The 21,280-nt window shown below is 41.3% G+C and overlaps 1 protein-coding gene across 1 annotated transcript; it reads left to right on the forward strand.

The window, feature by feature from the left end:
• Positions 1–786: 786 nt before the first annotated feature.
• On the forward strand, positions 787–21,248 carry LOC110857957 (mucin-12). The gene is made up of 9 exons (XM_022106567.2): positions 787–1,450; positions 15,626–16,749; positions 16,844–17,047; positions 17,116–18,706; positions 18,782–18,947; positions 19,026–19,219; positions 19,292–19,416; positions 19,510–19,719; positions 19,801–21,248. The coding sequence occupies exons 1-9, from the start codon at positions 1,330–1,332 to the stop codon at positions 19,960–19,962; spliced, it is 3,897 nt and encodes a 1,298-aa protein (XP_021962259.1). The 5' UTR covers positions 787–1,329; the 3' UTR covers positions 19,963–21,248.
• Positions 21,249–21,280: the final 32 nt, after the last annotated feature.

Consider the following 21,280-nt stretch of genomic DNA (forward strand, 5'->3'; position numbering starts at 1 on the left):
AAAGCAGGCGAATAGATAATTTCATGATTTTAAGAACACGATCTCCTTAAACCACCACATCGCATCACCGCAACATCGCTTCCTTTATCTCCCCGCACACGTTGCCGATTACATATTCCTCCCAGCTCGATAAGAAGAAGACTTGGAGCAATGATGATGATGGAGAGAGAGAGAGAAACACCCAAAAATTTGCATAACATGAAAATCCCTAAATTTCCATTCCTTTCAAGCAAGCCAACCTCCTTTAGCTCACTGGATTGCATTATTATTCCTCTTTCTCTCCTACAAGATTCACACACGACGATCCGCATCATCCGTCGCCCGGACCTAAAACTAAGCCCAGCAACCAAACCAGGAACTAGCCATTATCATCATCATTCATCCATCCTCCGTATTCCTCGCCTTGTTCTGAATTCTCTCAACATCAACATCACTCCCATTTGCATTTGCATCCTCTGCATCTCATTCTTCTCCTTACATTACATTCAACAAGTAGCAGGATGCAGTTTTACATGCAGGATTTTCGTTGGAGCTACTAACTTCTTGGGCTTCATAATAATTCCTTCCATTCCATCATCATCATCATCAGCACGTCACTATCCTACACAAACGATACCTTGCATTTGTTCCAAGAGAGGAAAAAGTAAAAGTCCCCTCGCTTAGGCAAGATTACAATATTCATTCTGCTTGGAGCAAATTCATAGCGTCTGTGCGAAGAGCCATGTAAAAAGGACTGGCATAAGGAGCAAGTAGTGGTTTGAGAGGTGGAGGAATGTGCTCCCAAGTCTTGCACTTCAGTGTGCTCCAACTTCTCAGAGGACGAACATCTACGATTCCCATTTTTGCTTGCTGAATCCCCCAACAACGTAGCAACTTGTCGTATTAGGAGTATTGTTGTTGTGAGTTAGGAAGGAGTAAAAGTGAGCAGTGCTCGTATATCTGCAGCGTCGTTAATATGTGCGTCGATGTACCATGTGCAATTACAACTTGAAGACTTGGTCGTCGTTCTGCTGTTGTACTTGGGAAAGAGAGAGTTGCAACACCACCACCACCAACAACGCTGATATCATTAAGAAAAACAACGTTGCATTGTTACCACATTCAAGGCAAGGCATTATTCACAGTCCGAATTATTGATATCGAAATTTTAGCAAAGTGGGGTAGGAATTAGGAAGAAAAAAATGGGACGGTGAAACTGAGATTCTTTTTGAGACGACGGATAAAAATGACAGCGTGATTTATACAGTGACTCGAGTACTTAGTAATTTTTAAAGAATTTGTGTGTGCAACAAGTGATTCTTGTAGTAGGGTGACTACTTTTTACATAAAATGAAGTCTCGGTGCCGTTGGAAATCTGGACGGAGAGGCGAAATGATCACAATGAGACGGGATCTACTCGGGATCGGAGTCGTGTTCTTAACCTGTCTCATCTGCCCCTCTTTGGGACAAGGTAATAAAAATGGAAATGATTAATAACTTCTAGGCTGTAGTATCCACGAGGAAATGAATTTTGGGTGCAGCTGAGGTGCTAAAAATGGACAGTTTTGTATAATAATTGGTTCATTATGATGACACGAGGAAGAATTAATCAATAACCGGCTGGACAAGGGGGCAAATGTACTGAACTGTCCGCGACATACATGTAATTATTTAACTGGTACAAAATCCTGTACCAGAGCAAGGTTATTCAATTTGCATGCCCAATATATATACTTCTTTATTTATTAAGCTGTCCATAATTTGGTGACCTGACCAATCAACTTTATTACGTTATGGAGAATCATCATCAACCATCCATTCTCTATAATTTGTGTAAAAAATCCGGCTCCAGTCACTCTCATTATTTTTGCTAGCCCAAACCCACCTTATTTAGAAGTAAAGTATGCAATAGCCAAGTAGAAATATGATAGGGCTGCATAAAAAACGAATATATGCAGAAGATCAAAGCAGTTTCTTGGGCGTGGTGTCGTTGCCACATTTTATTTTATGTATTTTGTTTGAGGAAGACCTTGTCATTCTTGAGCTCACTTTGCTGTGCTTTTGCTTATTTAACTCTTTTAAAGTGATCTGTAAAACGAATTCACTTCACTTCACGACGACGTGCATAAGACTTTTTTTATACGTTGCCTGAGACTACTTTACCTTCACATCCATTTGTTCCAGTCTTCTACTAAATAGAGTCGAATTCTAACCAACCAACCAAATCATTGTTCTTCCACCTACAGATGAAAGAGTCGAGAAGGAATTATCTCTGGCAGGGAAAGAAAAGAAAAGATCTTGTTCGTGAACTTTACTTAAAAAAAACAACAAGAATTTCGTTACAGAGTTTAGCAAAATTGTAGCAGGAGCTGAGGAGCAGCTTATTATTTTTTAATGATTAGATGGAAGCATAACTAAAATATGCTTCAATTTGGTGGAATAATTATAACAGATTTTTCATCCATGTGGATTTTTTGTGTGGTTTGGTAGAAAGGAGGATGAAGAGGGAAAAAAGTTGGTCGTTAGTTAAACAAAACCGTATTGGCTTGACTATAGCTTGCGGGCCTTTTATCTTTTTTTATTGTTGTTTCTTCTTCTTCCTCGGATTTTTCGGAGGGGAGCCTAATTGGATGGAATGCGGGAGTGGGAGTTCAGGTAGACTCGTATCTGTGCACTTGTGTACATACATTTACATATACATGCACGTACATATGTACGCATATTGTGTATGTAAAAGTGGTTGAGCCCAGGCTCAAATTCGTACATTCCAGCCAATCAAGGGCGTCTCTTAAATTTCGACTCGATGCCTCACGTAATTAAATTGCTTAAAACCTCTCAAATATGCGCAAAATTGGACAAAGAGATTATGGAATAGATATCAAAATGAGGAGGGATCATTTCTTGAAAAAAGTGTAAAAAGGGGAAAGGAAATTTAATTAAGGACATTTTCCTTGCCTTGGTTTCTTCCTCTTATCCAGAATTACTTATATAAGCTATAATTTTAAAAGGGCATCTTGCTCAGGCAGCCAGCTAATATCGTTCATAAATTAAACAGGCAGGTAAAACCAAGATTAAATCCGAAGGCGAACTCTGCCAGTAATGTTCACAAAATAGAATGTAGGACGGCGACGAAGACATAAAAAACTACCAAAAAACCAACGGGAGCCAGTTTTTTTTACAAATGGGAGTCGACTTTTTGGTTGGTTGGTTATATAGTCATCAGTATTATTGATCCAGATATTGGACCCCATCGAATCACGTCATTACTGCGTTATTGGAAGATTGGGAAAAAGTCAAGGTGAAAAAGTCTGACAGAAAATCACATAATGCAATGATAACGTTCTGATTCATCTCTTTCTGTCTGTTGTGATTACGTCGTCATCGTCCTGCCCTGTTCATCCGGTTTTTATCGACTCCCTGAAATAGATGAATGGTCAACTTGTTCCCAAATCGGGTATCAACATTATGGCGTCGTTGGCCTGGCCGTCGTCGTCGTCGTGATCAGATCAAATATTTAATCATCACCGTCATCATCATCATAATCCAACTCAATGAATGTAATGAATAGATTTAGATTTTCTGCAGAGAGATTCATTGTTGTGTCGGACACATGTGGTCCGTGCTACGTATTATTATTATTATACAGCACCACGATGCATATAGCATACCCTCCTCGACCCAAGGAAGAGATCAAGATTATCTACCTACAATAATTATCATTAGTCTTTAATTGTCCTCTATTCATCGCTCACACGACAGCACAACACACCCGGAAGGAAATGTAATTCAATGCAACGTAAATAATAACTGTCCCGTTGTGTAGAATTGTGCTGTCGTTGATCCGGATGAAACACATTTAATTTTACAGCACACACAAACGTAATGGTTCCTACGACCACCGACAGAAATTTCAAGTAGTTTAGTTAAAAGTGCCAAATTGAAACATTGTCCACAACCTCTCGTGAATGAAAAGTGTTTTATTTCCATTGCTCAATTTTTATGAGACCTCGTAAAAAATCATGTTTCTCAAAATATCACAGGGATGTGATAATGGCTCCATTTAAAAGTGGATGAGATGTAAAATAAAAAAAAACAAAAGCGTCTCTTTTTCCTACATACGTACGTAATCTTGAGATTCTGGACATGTTGCACTTTTTTCTACTTGCACTTTTAATAATCTCGCCCCAACTAAAATCGTAATAACAAGTTTGCAACCTTTCTTTGTGCATCGACTGACAATCATACAACTTATTTAAGGCGAATACGTACGAACATAGTTGACAGTGTGCCAATAATTAGAGTGAACCGACTTCATGGTCAAAATGCATTCACATTCACATTCACCACCACCACCACCACGCAACCAGACCAGATCAGTAATAAGCCAACAATACAATAATGATAAAAGTGAATGGCGATTTAGCAAGCAAGTTATTGTCACTTCACTCGTCGTCATTGTTGTACTGCTCTTAACTCCACTTGGTATTATGCAGTAGTAACGAGTATATCATTAAATTTTGCATTTATGACTCGGTGGGAGTGCAGTGTGAAGTCATTGGCTCAGTAATGATAATACATATGCCAAGTACTTAATAATATGAGGAGAGAGAGAGACTTGTATCTCTTTATATAGCCATGCAATACACGGTCGAGATGTGTCACTCACTTAGCAGTCGTAGTAGTAAAACTGGTCATTTGGACCTTGAGACACTTTACCTCTGAGCTGTTCATGTTTCCCTAAGGACGACCGAGTGAGGAGTCGTAGGTATGCGCTAACTTTTTCATGTGAGCGTCGCCTTAAAGGGGTTGAGATTGAATCCGGATGAAAAATGGGGCCCATGTATATGAACTGGCGAAACGTGTGTATGTGTGTCCAGAACTACGTACGTACGAGTATAGTTCTTTAGGAGGAAAAATGCATAATGCATGATCACCTTTAGTTTGATAACCATGAGAGAAGAAGACGGAACTTAATGGTTGACTTGGACCAGCCAACTCAACCAGTAAAGTTGAATCCTACTTTGAACGCATGGACCAAGAAGAACTTCATAGCGAGCGACATGAGAGAGTTACTAACTGGATAAATTAAATTGTCGTTCTTTTTCCTCTCCTCTTTTCCCCATCCGTCGTCGTCGTCCGTCCCCATCTCCCCCACAACTTTTTGGTACATGGTCTCCAAAAAATTTGTTATAATTTGTTAGCTTAACTTGTGTATCGACGGAGTCTCTTTGTTGGTCTTTCCATCTCTCTGAGTGTGTAATGGAGGCAGAAGAGTGTATACGAAGAAGACGACGATAACGACGATGATGTCAAGTTAACAAGGTTACAACCCAATTAGGTTTGCATAAATGGGAAAGAAGTTCCTGCCGCATTCCTATAAATGGTTTCTCTATCCGAGCCTCTCTTTCATCTAGAATTTTAGAAATTCTTATATAAAGTTCCCCTTTGAAAAGTGGATTTATATATTCGTTCATTCTAAAAAAAGACTGAATCGAAGGGTAAATTTTGTTTCGTTCGTCCCTCTATTTTTCCCGTCTTACCTTGAGATGAATTTTGAAGGTGGACGACGACGACGACGACAAGGACGACGAAAAAGGGGCTTTTGGGACGGGAATTTGCGATGAAAAGCAATTTAAACTAGGCAAGGGTTCAAATATACAAGCCAGCGACACTGGAGGAGAGACAAGGTCGACGTCTCACGTACTTGAACTCATGCAGCTGCATCATATTTCACTCGGAGAGAATCAAGGCATAAGATTTCATGCTGTTTTAAGCTTCTCTCCAAGAGGAGAGCTTCATCACGGTCTCACTCTCACTTTCTGCGAGGTCCGTCTCTCCTCTTCCTCGAAAACACCAAAGAAGAACAAGAGTCGGGCCAGTTTTCATCTCAAATATGTAGAAGGAGATCGGATTTCGTGACGAAGAGGGCAATGGAATCATCATCATCATCTCCTCTTGAGTCTCTGCTCCTGTATTTTCTCTCCCGGTGAACAGTCTTCATTAAATGAAACTTTCCAAGAGAGAGAGAGAAAGTTGTTATTATTGTTAGTGGAAGCGATGCTGATTTAGTGCATGGAGGTGGTGCTGGTGGTGACCCTGTCGTAACGCCACGCCAGACTTAAGGAGACAAGAGGTTGATGGATGGATGGATGGATGGATGGATGGCATCAGCAGCAGAGACTGTGTATTAGGACGGATGGGGAAAAGCGAGGGGGACGAATAAAGAACATATTACCATGGCCGGAGGAGACATGGATCAATCTAATACAACAACTCGACTCCTTTCCTGATCTTGAATTGGATGATGGGAAGAAGAGTCACAGTGGTCGTAAATGGGAGAAAAAGTGGAAGAAATTGAGACCGGGAAAAGGATACTGCGAGTTCTGGGGCTTTATCGGCATTTACTTTTTTTATAATGGTGGTGAGTCAGACAAATTCTTGTACTTACTTCTTCAGAAAAGTGAAGAAAAGCCGTCGTCGTCGCTGATTCCTTGTCATCATCATCATCCTTTCTTCTCTTTTCTCTCCACTACGAGGACGACGACGAGGGATTCGTAATTGGCCAGAATATAAGGGCCCAATAAGTGAGCCTATAGAACTGTATCTGTATAACAAAGAAACTTCACTTCCTCTCAGAAAAAATATTGGAGAAGCAATTATCTCGAGCTTAATGTAGGATTAATTTCTTTCCTGCTGCTCACTCACATTGGGCACTAACTACGTACTCACCTACGTACGCACGTAGGCTGCAGGGTATTCGAATTAATTGGAGAAATTCGATTAATTTTCGGATAACATGACAAAGTGATAGGGAAATAATGAGGAATAATAATCATCTTCGTCGACGTCGTCATTTCATTTCATTCGATCCGCTCGAAATTAATATCAGTAATGTAATCGGTGTTTACGTCGTCTGCAAGTGATTCAACCCCGGGCGGTTGATACTTGATCACGGTATTGACACTTTTGACTCTGGTATGAAATTTACTTCTCAGACTGAGCCTAATATTTCTCCCCCTTATCAGCAGGCATATAGCGACATGCTTGTCTCACTTTTTCCCCCACGATGTCTGCAATTCGACAGATTTTTTTTTATCTGTAGCACTTTCACCATTTTTCTTAGTGAGGCAAATACCTAACAACGAAAAAAATTACTAAGTATGCATTTGACCCACCCCAAAAAAGTGACCATCTGCGATATTTCAGTCATTTCTCAAACGATTTTGATGAAATTTTGCAGCGATTATTCTTACATAATATAGAAACGGGATCTGATCCGACTAAGCGATTACGTCATTTTGACCGGAATTATGGGCAAATATGTAGCCTTAGAAACACATTTGTAATTATTGCTAGTTACTAGCAAACTTTATCAACACTTTGATACCCACGAATTGTAGAGCAGTTTATCCCGAAAATTTTAAGGATAAATATATCAAAATCCGTTAAGAATTGGCTTAGTTATTCCAATTTGAAGTTCAGAAATTCCTACGCGTGCTACGAATCATTGTCATTGACAACGACGCAAGACTAATAAATTGAAAACAAATTAGCATTCAAACCTGTAAACAGCACAACTAATCGTTATTTCTGTAACACAATTGGTAAACTGCGTGAAATTGTTGTTGTTGGTGTTGCACCTCCAGATCAGGTGTATTGATAATCTAGTGACCAAAATGATGTAAATCGGTTAAGAAACAACGGATTTATTCAATTTTAAAAACCCAGCATTTAATAAAATTATTCCGGATCAAATTGATGAAAAGGAGCAGTGCAATGCAGTAATCCCATGGACAATTAAAAGTTATAAATAAACAAGGTCCCTAAAAAGGGGAAATCTTAGTGAGGTAGTGTAATCATAAGTAATAAATAAAATTAGATTGCAGAATTTTTGCATCACCGCTCTCGGTTCCATTTTTAACTGGATACACTATAAATTTTGCTTTGCATACGGATGAATTCTTAATTTTATTGAATAAATTCAGGAAGTAATGCATTTTTACTATATATATATATATATATAGTGAACGAGAAGTGGGTTAAATTACTTGCGATATACAAAATATAATGGCTAAACAATTGTGAAGTATGTACGTACTTATTTTTTTAAAAACATACAAATCTATAATTTCAATTCAATATATTAATTTGGATATTCTATTAAGACGAAATCATCGGACGTTTTGAGGGGGCAAGTGTTATATTTAAACGATTAATGCTCCAAGTTAAAAATGGAACCGAGAGCGGTGATGCAAAAATTCTGCAATCTAATTTTATTTATTACTTATGATTACACTACCTCACTAAGATTCCCCCTTTTTAGGGACCTTGTTTATTTAAAAAGAAGCTGAATCCCACATTTGACCCAGAACTGGAGAGATGGAATTCGTGGCTCAGTCAGCGAGTCAATTTTATCCAGTCGTGGTGGTGGTGGTGGTGAGGTGAAAGTTTATCCCACCATGCGGAAGGAAATGTGTAGATGTGTGTGTCAAAAATGTCTGGAATTCCCTCACCTCACATCACCTTTATTCTCTTCCTCTCTCTCTCTCACTATTCAGGCATCCATCTATCCATCACAGCGTTTATTTGACCACAGCATCACAGCCAGCCAGACTTTGACTGGCGGACAAGTAAAGTAAGTCGAGAGTCAAAGTCATGACGAGAAAGTAGTCGTGGATGGAAGGAGAGAGCGGAAGGAAACGTGACTTTTCCACCCGACTGACCACCACAAAACCTTAAAATGTGTGTGGATCTGACTCCTCCTGCTTTCACTGTATGAGTCCCAAGGAAGACCTAGCAAAGAAATTGTTGCTCTTTGTACCGGAATGGGAAAAGTTGTGTAGTTGTGTGTGTGTGTAAAGAGTTTGTGGTAAGGCCCGCTTCCTGAAAGGCTTTGATTAATAACAAATCCATTTTGAGCAGCTTGCCTTCCTTGGTCGAGATGGCTTGACGAGAAGGGAAATAAGACTGTTTACGTTACACCCAAGGTTCACCTTCTGCGTCGTGTTCTTCTGGTTTTGAGAAATACAATGAACCAATTCAGCTCAACTTTCCCAATTAATTTTGAGAATTGTGGATCAAAACTGTACTAAAAGTACGGAAGGCAAGCAGCAGGTACACGTGCGTATATATAGTTCCGTAATTGTAAATTGGGCAAGTTCTGCAGACAGACTTTGATTATTTGGGAGGATGAGAATTATGACGATGAATTGAATGTCTTCTTCCTCCTCTCGGGGTCGGTCGTCATCATTGAATTAGGGAAAAGCAGAGACATGCTTAGCTAGCTGGTTGGTGGATGGTAGATTTTAATAAAGGATTGTCGAAACTGGGCGAAAGTTGCCTTGTTTCATGAAAAGAGAAATTGTGATGTTGGTCTTTTACAACTTACTCGTTCTCACTCAATCCTCACTTTCTCTCGCAGAATTCTGAAAAGAAAAGCAATTTGGGTTATTTGGAAAAGAGCAAAAGTTTTCAATAGGCAGTCGGTCGTAGCCCGTCCGGCAGACGGAGAGAGAGAGAACTCTCCTCATACATACATCGGAGAAGGACATTTCATTTCATTTCGGTAAATTTTGAACAAAAAGGAAAACAGCTTCACTCACATCACACAACCTTCGACCACAACCGCGAGTCGTTCGTGGTGGGAGCACGATAGGACGACGACTCCATTCCTATTCAGAGAGAAAGCAGATAAATAAAAGTAGTCGTCCTGCTACAAAAGTCGACCTCAGTTCAAGTGGGGCGCAATTAAGCCGCTTTTTCAGACCAGACCAGACAAAAAAATCCGTAGGACGATGAGCCAGGGAATAATAACGCAACAAGATGAGTGGCTCAAATAAATGGAAAAGTTTGAGAATAAGTTGACCACCACCACCACCTCGTTGCCAGGTGGGTAGTTAGGTAGTAGGTGACCATGAACCTTAATTATCGCTAATATGCACCCCCACCCTACGTACCACCACCACGACGACCTCCACCACAGAATTTGTTCTGCGGATGGAGAAAGCACTTTCACTCCACCATCCACTCCACTCCTCAGTCAGTCACCAACCACCACTAATAAGTACTTATACAACATACTACATAACTTAATGGGGTGGAGGACGTTATGACAAAGTACATAATATAATAGGCCTCTTCTCATCAGCCGTCGTCGTGCTGAGCTTGTTTGACATGACGACGAGACGAGACGAGACGAGGACGCTTCTTTGTCATTATATTTCTTCTTTCCTTCTCTCCTCGAACAGTGATAATATTGATTCAAATCCTCTTCACCTATTCACCCAACAAACAAACAATTCACTCACTCACTCACGGACAATGTAATGAATCGTCCTTTGAATTTCTCCCTGCCTGACAAACCCACCCATAATTGGGGCCGAATTCTCCAACCAGCCAGCACCACCACCACGGAAAACGGGATGGATTGAGTCGTTATTCGTCTCATCTGATGAGATGAGATGAAAGATCCATCCATTATTCATTAGTCGTTCCTCCATCCGCCGTCCCACTCCAAGTTTTCTCCCAAAGTCCACACGTATCCAGAAATGCATGTACGCAGTGTGCAGTGTGTATACGTGGTGTTAGTTGTTTTCACCCAGCAATCAGTCCAGCCCAGTAATGGCACTCATTCAGTCCTAAAATCCATCCCGCTGCTACTCTATCCGGAGCAAAATTACGGTCCGACCATCGTATCCAGATAGCTAAAGAGATGGACAGACAACTAGGACTATGTGCTACCTGAAGTAATAAATCGTCAGTGCTCAATTCCATTCAATCAGCTCCACTTTACTGCTCGGGCGGGCGGGGAGGCGGACGGACGGGCGATGGGATGATGGCGAAAAAAAATGAGGGCGACGACGACTACGAGACACCACCACCGCCAGTACAATAAAAACGAGGAAATTAATGGAAATATTTCTCCAGGAGAAAGTTAAGCTGGAGGAGAAAAAAGAGAAAACAAGAGTTCGGTTTCTCCTCTTCGTGTCTTATCTCGCTTTGTTTTCCGCAGAATGAAGAATAATGGAAAGATATAAAAATGGACTTGCAGCCTTCGTATTCTTCTCGCTTCTGTCACCAGGAAGATAAAAAAGACCGTTTTTTTCTTCTTCTTTACTTTGAACCTTTCTTTGCTCTACTCCTGTTTCAAAACTTTAGTTTGTTCCCGTCTTAATTTAATGGGGTGGTCGTGCGTGTTGGTTGAGAGGAGAATAAACGTGTCCACACATGAAAACATACATATGTACACACAGGTCGTCGTCGTCGCGGCGTTGTGGTGACATACCGATAGATTTATGATTCAGAAAAAAAATAAATAAAGGATTTGACGGCTGGTTTTGTTGGGATTCTTGGTTTTTATTTTTATTTACAAAAGAAGAGGAGGAAGGTTGAGAGTCAATGGGAAAGTTAAGCTATTACTGGATTTATGCGGATTGGAGTCCAAACTTTAGCAGATTCTTAGAGAGTCGTGTGTTTCGAGAACATTTCTCTCGATCCCTCGTTTAATTCGTTTCTTTATTCGTGGAAAGTAGTAGTGTTTGCATTTTATGGCGAATTAGGACAAGCTGTTCCTCTTCTACTTAATGGATTTTTCATTTTATGGGAATTGCTCTCCTCAATGCTCGCAGAATTCGTGGGGCTGAACCCGTCCGCCTTCCTTCCTCTCTCTCTCTCTCTCCTAAGAGTTCCCTTTTTACGATGGGATAAAATTCTCATTATTTATCTCTAGTCTAAATTATTGTCTGATTTGACTCGATTTACTGAATGGGAAATCAAATCGTTCAAGGAATTATATGGATCGAGCACCCAGAGCAGAACTTCTTATTTACTCGGTCGATATGTAAATGCGAATCGGTAAATAAAGCGAGATGATGGATTTTGCCGAATCTTCCTTCAGAGAGGTCCGAATTGTTATTGGAGTAAATAGATCCTCTTCTGCTCCCACCTACATTTCTACCTGGGCCCACACTTCCACTTTCCGTGACACGACCTAAATTCCTTTCAGGTCGGAAATAGAAGTTAGTCGTAAAGGGCTCACCGAGTTGGCTTTGTAGTCTGCTCAACCGTCTTGATTTATTTCTGTGAGTGTCATGGATTGGAGAGAGAGAGAGAAGATGAAGGACCAGGACCAAGTCTCTCGAGGTATATATAGATTGCTTGCACCTCAAAGGAAGCATCCTCAAAGGGAACGGGAAGAAGAAGCTAACCTACTAAAATATTAAGGCTGAAATGGTATGAATGGCTCAAGTGCACGGAAAATGTCACCGACTTTATAAAGTGGTCCACTTATTGGCCTCGCTTGCCTACCTGGACCAAGGTTTCACTACTTCGTGATCCAGAGATATAAATAAATAATAAATGTGATACTAAAGTACACATCCATCCATTCCATCCACAGTAATCCAAACGACGGGATGACGGGGACGGGAATTTGTGTCTCAGATGGATGTGTATACGGAAGTTTTGGTATAGTATGAGGAAATATGGGTATAAGAAATATATGTCATTAATTTTAAACTACCAGGTTTCGAGAACTTTCGATTTTCGAAATTTCAAGTTTGCGAAATTCTAAAGGTGCATAATTTCCGAACATTTTTTTTGCACTTTCCTAAAAGCAATATACACCGTACTCCAACTTGTCATACCCAAATTTCCCGTCACCCGACTGGATTGACATTCCCTTCAATAAGCAAATCTCACTTTTACTTAGGTATTTACACACTCAGAACTTGGATTGCTTAGCGTTGAACTTGCTTGGTGGTGGTCGTACATAAACAAAACCTAATAAATGAAATAGAAAAGCTTTCAGTTAATTAATGACAAGCAACAATTTAGCTCGAATTAAAACCAAGAGTTAGTTATAAATGGTGCATTGTTTGTTTTCAGCCTTTAGTTAGCGGTGTGGAGGTCATTGGTGGTTGGTGCATCAGTCCGTGACTCGTTAAATTGGCATCTACAGCCCAGTCCACAACAAAGAGTGGCGTGTAACGCTGTTAAGAATTAGTTGTTGCAATTTCAAGAAAAAGAATTAAGGATACTATTACTGACCCCGTCTAGTAAAACGAATCACGTCCACCACCACTTTTATATTCTGCATATACTTTCATTTTCTACGTAAAAATGCATACGTTCACAACACTTTAAATACATTTCAGCGAGCCACCACCACCATCACTTTTATCAGTGAGAGAGACGTACATACGCCAATTATTTTAACATTTTTACACTTTATGCAAATCATTCATCATGATCTGCACTGCTGTTTTGGCTACGACGCCTGTTTCGTTTTTCGCAACAGAAAGAATTGATTTTGCGAAATAGTAAAATGCTCATGACCACACAATCAAGATTCACGACGAGCGAAGGAAGATGAAACAGCGTGTTTGTTGCTTAATGCCAAAAGTAGTTTTTTAGGTAAAATAAAATAGGATCTTTGCTTGCACAGTGTCATTTTCATTGTTGGCATGCTTTTTTCTTTGGTGGTGGTGACGAGAGACTCGACGTTTCGTCTGTGATGCTGTACTTTCAGAGGGAAATAAAGTTGCGAAAGAAAGATGACGGATGGAGGAGACGGATGACATATGCATGCACGACGACAAAGAGGCTGATAACGAATAGAAAAATATTACCATCCGCGAATAAGTGAGGGGGCGAAACGAACGGTGACGATTTTTAAGACAAATCATCGTCGTGATGATACGAGGAAAAAATTTGTGATGCACGTCACTTTTTTTCGTGAACAAATGTGTGTTTGTATTTTATTGCTCTAAATTTTTTTATTGCAAGGATTGCTAATATTAAGTATTTATGTGCATACGTACGTAGGACGGGGTAGTGGTGGTGGTGGTGGGGGCATGATGTGTAATTAAGGTTTTTTTTCTCTATGTGCAAGAAATCAAGTAAGGTTCAGTTCTCAGCAAGTTTCAGGGGAAATAGACCAAAACGAAACGTGTTGGGTTAAAAGAATTAAAAAAACAGCAGATTTAAGAAATACTCTGCAAGTCTGATGCCTATGTAAACACAGGCAAACAAAGAATATGAAATGAATCGAATGATATTTAACGCCGCATGATTTTGCGCGATGAAATAAAGATCCAAATTTAATGGAATTAAGTAGATATTTTCCTTGTTCAGAAATATTTTGAAAATCTTTTCATCTTGTGGTTTACTTTGGTTCTGTTTGGTTTCATCCTTCATTCAGTCGCGTATGAGGTACGTATTTCATTACTTATTCGTACGTACCAGAATGAAAAGGAAGTATTTGTGGGGAGAAAACCGCAGAAAATTCGTAAGAATTTGACTGACTTGCATGGTAGTGGAACGTGAGAAGGGGGACGGTAAGTAGATGGATGAATAGCGTGGATGTGGTTTTCGTTCAAAATATAGTTTCAAAATTTATGACAAATTTATGTGATGCAAAAGTTTCATGGAGTTAAATGAATGGCGAGAGATTGGCTTTAAATTTCCAGAATGGTGAATTTTTTTTGCCTTGAGCATACAATAACATTAAAAGAAGAATAATGTACGGAAGGAGGCGGTGAGATGTTATCGGTCGTTTGTTTACTGATTTATTGCTCGTTTAAGGGGCGATATTGCCATTGACTTTACAACACAATACAGACAGATACTCCATAATTGCCCAAGATTTATTATTGTAGGTAACGGAAACAGAATTTCAATTTACATATGAGCACGCAATAAAAAAGGTCAGGCTCTTGTGGAAGTTCATTTCCTTCTCCGGCATCGTCCAAACATGAAAGAATGAGTGTTTAACATTTCAAATATTTGAGTAGGAAAAAAACGTTCAATTTTTTGTCCGAGTCAAGGCTTATTAAAAAACGCTACGTTTGTCTGTCCGTCCAAGTGAGGGTGAGATACTTGATACGCCAAACAGACCCAGGGTTGACCATTGGGAATCATAAATTGAGGTGGATGTGGGTAGAAATCTGAAGTTTTACCAGAGGGACCAACAGTGAGACTCATACCGATTTTTGAAATTAAGTAAGAGATGAAACCCAAGCCTGGCTTGGGCTGTGTCAAGTCTGCACTGAAGGTTTTAGCAATTCATTCAAAAAAGGAAGACAAAGTTGAAAGAGTGAAATCTTTGGTGGGTAAGTCGTTTGTAGTACGTAAACAAGGCGACGTTAGAAGGCGAATCAAGTCAACAAGGACTTTGTAATATTGTGGACAAGAAAGAAATTTGGCCAGCATGAAGGAGACAAAAAACGAGAGTATTCGCATATCAGGATTTAAAGAGAAGCTCGAGATTTAGGAGGACAAAGGCGTCCTTTTTAGACTCCGGAAATTTGAGCGGGTGGTGCGCTGAGAAGCTAAGAAGGATCGGAGGACAAAGTGAGTAGTGTGGAAAAAAGAGGACGAAAGCTAAGTCAATTTCCCAAGTAAAGAAGAAATAAGCTTTTGGGAATAAGTAGCTTTGTTTGTGCATAAAAATTGGAGTTTAGGATTCCATCAGAATTTTAAGTAGGTCGTGCATCGCGTATGAGATGATAAATTGTTGATGATGATTGATGATGATTTTCATCGTGCGCTGCAAAGTGTACAAGTTTATTTTGTCAAAATATATCAAAAATGAACAAAATTGACAATTTCAGTTTCAATTATTTCTAACAATTCTTATTTTTCTTAGGAAACCGTGGACTTTTTACATCTCCCGGACAATCGTCCATCCTCCCCGGAGGGTTTCAAGCGTTTGGTCAGAACCCCAATTTTTTCACGCCGCCTCGAGGCGTCTCCACAGCAAGATCCGGTGGGGGTGCGACTTCCGTACAAAATACGCACTTTGGATTCTTCCCCTCCTCCGGGCCATCCAGCCTGAAGCAACCCCCACCCCCCTCATTCGTTGAGCTGGGCTCAATCAATGGCAACAATCAGCAGAACCAGGCCCAGCACAAGGACAACATTCAGTACGAGTATTACGACGAGCCTGAGGACGAGGTGATCTACCAGTATCCCACCGATCTGGGTTTGAACAATGGCAAGAATAACAACAAACCTTCGTCCACCGTGGTGGGAAAGGGTATCGCTGTCCTTGAACCGAATCATCATCAGCAACAGCATCACCACACCCGATTTCCACAGCAAACATTCACCACGGCACAACTCGGACCAAGCCGACCTTCCACTAACAGAGGGAGAGGATCTCCCCCAACGGCCCCATCCAACCAGCAGTTCATCCCCCTCGAGGAACCAGAACAGCCACTGCTTTCCCTCAACGGGAGAAGTGTTCCAGCACCGAGTCGGACCACGGGTGGGAACAACATTCGTCCACCCCCCTCACTCTTGAGGCAATCTGCACAACCCAACACGCCGGGAAGTACCACGACCACCACGACGGCCGGAACTTCAACGACGGAACGGAGCAGAGGAAGGCTCGTGACCGCGACGACACGAAGACCTGTGCCAAATCCGGGGAGAAGCAGATTCAATCCGGGTACGACCAGTACCACGAAGACGACAACGACAACAGTTCGGAGTAAGGAGCTTCCGGGGAGATTTGTTCTAACGCCGTCGTCCTCATCCCGACCGGAAGTGGGGAGAGGAGGTCATCACAAGCAGGGCCACAAAAATAAGGAGAGCAGCAGTAGCAGCAAGTATGAGGGGGACGACTATACAGTGGAGTATATCGAGTACCCCGAGTCTGGTTCGCCGGAGGATGCAAGTTCTGCAGGAGGGGGCAAAGGTGGCTTTGACTATTATGAAGTCAGTGAAGAGACAGCCAAGGCAATTTTGAAGGAGAGGAACAGCAAAACGGTGAGAAAGACGGGTTTTAGATAATACATTAGTATTTAAATATTCATGAGTCAGATTTGCATAACTTATTCATGTCACGTCATAATTCTTACAGTCTCCAAAGCCCAAGTCAGACCATAAATTGACAAGTTCGACTGTCGTGTCGAAAAGCAGTTCTAGCAGTGTGGCCACCAGTACGACGAGTGTCATCTCCTCCACTACACCCGCACCACCTCCACCAGCGGAGAAAAAGGCAAAGGTCGTGGTTTCTGTTTCCAGCTCAAAAACGGTTTCTGGATCAGTTTCAAAGTCGGCGAAGGTTAGAAAAAGTGCACAATTTTAAAGTATGTAGTATTTCTTTAAAACAATATTTTCCATGTGCTGTAGGTCACTCCAGCGCCACTTTCGACAACTTCAACGACCACGACAAACCCACCATCGTTTGCAACTTCTTCTACCACAACGACGCCTCGACCCACAACTGAGCCAGGACACAAGGACTCTATTCCAGCCGGAGCTGAGACGTCGCCCGAATACTACGAAGAAGAGTATTCGTATCACGAGCAAAAGCAGCCACAACCCCCCAAATCCACCAAATCGTCCCCAGTAAGAGAGACGGAAGAGGAGGATGACGTGACGGAGGAACGACACGAAGAGCACGAGCACGAGCCTGAAGCCCTGCGACACCCCACGCCACGAAAACTTCCATCCAAGAAGGGTGAAATCATTCCACACTCACCTTTCCAGACCCTCGTCGACATTGGAGATCTCAACTCTGACGGGAGAGTAATCTCCCTCCGCGGAGACAGCAATGATCACGGCCACGACAATGGGCATGAGGAGGAGGAGGAACAAAAAGTGGTGGTGCAGAGTCCTCAACCTCCGTCTACTACGGAAAAGCCAACATTCTCTCTGACCACGGAAGCACCCAAGATCTACGGAGGAATTAAATTTGTTGCTGATATTTCGCCAGATTTGCTCCCACCAGGATTCACATTTCCTCCAAGCACCACGGTCAAGAGTACCACACCTGCCCTCACCACTTCTACTTCCACTACGACTACTACTACGACCACCACCCCGACTCCCAAACCTGTCACAGACGGTCCCATCAGTTTCGAGTCCGTACCGAGTTTCCTTCTTCCAAAGGGATACAAGCCACTAGCCTCTCAAGTGACATCGTCTCCCAGTAGTACCACGACCACTACCTCGACGACCACGACCACGACGACCAGTACTACTCCTCAACCTGAGATAATCCCAGAATACTCAATTCCCCTCAACCTTCTCCCCAAGGGATACAAACTTCCCTCCACTACTGAACCATCTCCACCTCCAAGCAGCACAACTGGCTTGCCCGACCCTTTGGCGGCTATCTTGAGCAAGGTGAAATTCCAAGAGATCGACATCTCGTCCCTAATTCCGAAAGATTATAATCTATCCCCATCAACAAAACCGACCGACTCCGCCGTCATTCCAGCCAACCTTCTCCCACCTGGGTTCAAATTGACCCCAACAATAACCCACCAAGAAGAAATTCCACCCCCAGAAATCCCAGCCAATCTTCTTCCCCCAGGGTACAAGAAACCCGCATCTTTCTCCCCACCCACCAAGAAACCGGGCGGCCCCGTCTTCCCCACTCGTCCCGGAGTTGTTGGCCCCGTATTCCCCACGAAACCAGGTGGCTTCCGAAATACACGACCAACCACAACCGAAGGTCCTAAAGCGGACACCCCGCCACCACCCAGAGTCACAATAGCAGCGGGTGGTTGGCCAACTCGAAAAACGACCGAGTTCACTGGATGGCCAACGCCATCAACGACTCGACCCCCGCCAACAAGCCCGACCCCGTCAACCACCACGGTCGAGCCAGTCACAACGCCATCAACGACCACAAAACCAACCACGACCACGACACCGCCTCCACCAAAGAGGTCACCATTGGGAATCTGTCCACAAGAGGTGTGCCGAATGGAGGGTAAGACTAATTTCAATTTATTTATCATTGTGCACAATGCCCCTTAATTAATCAGTGTATATTTATCAATTAAAGCCACCATCCGAATAACGGGCGGAGTCAAGTGGAAACCAGAGTTCGCAGATATCAACACGGAAGAGTATAAGCATTTAGAAGTTACCGTGAAGCGAGAATTGGATGGAGCTTATCGGGCATCAGGACTCGCCCCTTGGTACAAACGAGTCACTATTGAAGGATTTAAGTAAGTATTTCGGCTGAATGTTGTCCTTCTCTTATTGATCTGCATATACCGAATGGTAACTACTAATCCATATTTTAGCCAAGGGAGCGTGCTAGTCGACTACTTTGTGGAGCTGGAAGGTGTCGACAGAGAACTCACGACGACCGACGTGGTAAAAGTGTTCCATAAAAGTTTACTCGACTCCGATCCTGTCGACGAGTTGCCAGAAGACGCTCCCGTTTCACTGCGGTTCGGGAGGTATAACATCGACCCGAGATACACCGACTTTAAAGGTAGTCCCAATTTCCCTTCAACTAACATTCAGACTTTTTATGTTTGTTAACCTGTCCATATTTTATTTCAAGTCGTCACACTCAAGACGGGCAAGGGTTCCGTCAATCCAGAACAACTCATCCCGCAGTGGGGAATTGCCGTCATCGTGATTGGGATGGTGTCACTCTTGTTTCTCCTCATTTTGGGTGTTATCGTGGTAAGTTTTGCTCACTAAATGATGTAACAATTCGAAATATTCCATATCGCATTTACCCATTTGCTATATACTTTTCCCCTCTAAAAATTCCAGTTGGTCTCCCGTTACAAGAACTCCAAGAAGAAGAACACCGTCTCCCTCACGCAAGAAATGCTTAACGAGTTTAACAAGAGTCACATGGCCGTGGGTGGTGCTGGCGGCGGGGTCGATAACTTCGGGGCGGATGATCTATATAACATGGACGATGTTTGGAATGATAACACCAAACAAATGGATCGCACATTCGATCGACGACCCACGAAGGTATGGCACAAAAGTCATGCATTACGCAACCCCAATTTTCTCAACTTAATCACACTTGATCTTCTTCTTTTTTTATCTCAGCGATCTCACGGTGGGTCCACAAAAGGATCAGGCGGAGCCAACTATAACATTTACGACAGTTGGAAAACCGAGTGGAACGGTTACTTCCACAGTGGAAATTATTACGGCGACTCGGGATACGCGCCGTCACGTCGGAGATCAGATTACGACACGAATTTCTAATTTAAGACTGTGTAACACTGTTATTACTACCTCTTAAGGCTTACAAGTACTTAAAAAATCTAAATATTGGTCATATCATTAGATAATGATGACAAGTCCTTATCAATTCAGCTTGATATTCAGCTTATCACCGCTAAATATATTATAATTTCTATTGTAACAAAGAGTCAAACGCCGCGGCATGCAACCCTTTCTCTAGTCATTTTCACGCCACGCCGTGCGAGGAATACACAATTTGTACTGTTACACCAAGATTATTATTATTATTATTTGCTGCCGCTGCTGCACGGTTTATATACGAAATAAGTTGTTACTTAATAAGTCACCGCTTTCTCTACCACTTGTTAGAAATAGCAGATGAACTGATACATGTGAATGTCTTTTAGTTATTTTTTTAAGTTGTGAATAGATATTTTTTCCAGGAAATGAACCCATGCATAATTAATTTTAAAAAACGAAAAAGAAAAATGAAGGTTATTTTGTACAATTGACGTATCATTACTAATTTTATTAATTGACTTCAAAATTGCGCATGATCAGCTTAAAATTTCGATTTTATGTACAATTGACGTATCATTACTAATTTTATTAATTGACTTCAAAATTGCGCATGATCAGCTTAAAATTTCGATTTTATACTTTTACCATCCGTTACACGACTTGCCCATTTTATGTAAATTTAAAAACAAAACTAGTCGTTTTTCTTACGTTTGTATCCGAAAGTGGAGTGGTAATTAATGTCAGAATCATTGGGACAGTATATCGTTCGTCGTAGTATTGGATTTGAAGTGAAAAATATTAAATGTACATTTTTTTGCCATTTGTAAGCATAATCTTTGAGATGATGTGTATCGATCGATATTTACAAATTAAATGTATAACAATTATTAATATCTAGATGAAAATTATTGATATCAAAAATTCATTGAGATAACGACGTTAATGGTGATCCGTCTATTTTTACAATTTGGACGTTTACAAAAGCTCTGGAATCGTGGAGTCATGGAAGAAACAGTCTATTTAAATTTTCTCTCTTTTTCCTATACATGCAGAATATGTATATAAATCAAAAGTTGTTGTAAAATTGGTGTATTTTACGTCACACCGCGGTCAGTGGTGGTTAAATGTGAAATGTAAATTTATCTGTAATCCGTGATTGCGTGGAAAGTGGAAATGTAAATTAACAATATCCAATATTATCAGATCAAACGGTATTGTTATTATTATTTAAATGTGACTTGAAACGCTCAATGAATCATGGTTCAATAAATTAATGGATGAAAATGGGTTTAATACTTCGTTCATTGTTCATTGCAAA

Source organism: Folsomia candida, unplaced genomic scaffold, assembly GCF_002217175.1.
Source record: "Folsomia candida strain VU population unplaced genomic scaffold, ASM221717v1 Fcan01_Sc020, whole genome shotgun sequence".
Lineage (NCBI taxonomy): Eukaryota > Metazoa > Arthropoda > Collembola > Entomobryomorpha > Isotomidae > Folsomia > Folsomia candida.

Excerpts from the sequence above, each read along its gene's own strand:
- LOC110857957 (XM_022106567.2), top strand. The coding sequence starts at position 1,330 with ATGAAGTCTCGGTGCCGTTGGAAATCTGGACGGAGAGGCGAAATGATC. Across the intron at positions 17,048-17,115 it reads CAGTTTCAAAGTCGGCGAAG|GTCACTCCAGCGCCACTTTC; the intron begins GTTAGAAAAAGT and ends CATGTGCTGTAG. Across the intron at positions 19,417-19,509 it reads TCATTTTGGGTGTTATCGTG|TTGGTCTCCCGTTACAAGAA; the intron begins GTAAGTTTTGCT and ends TAAAAATTCCAG.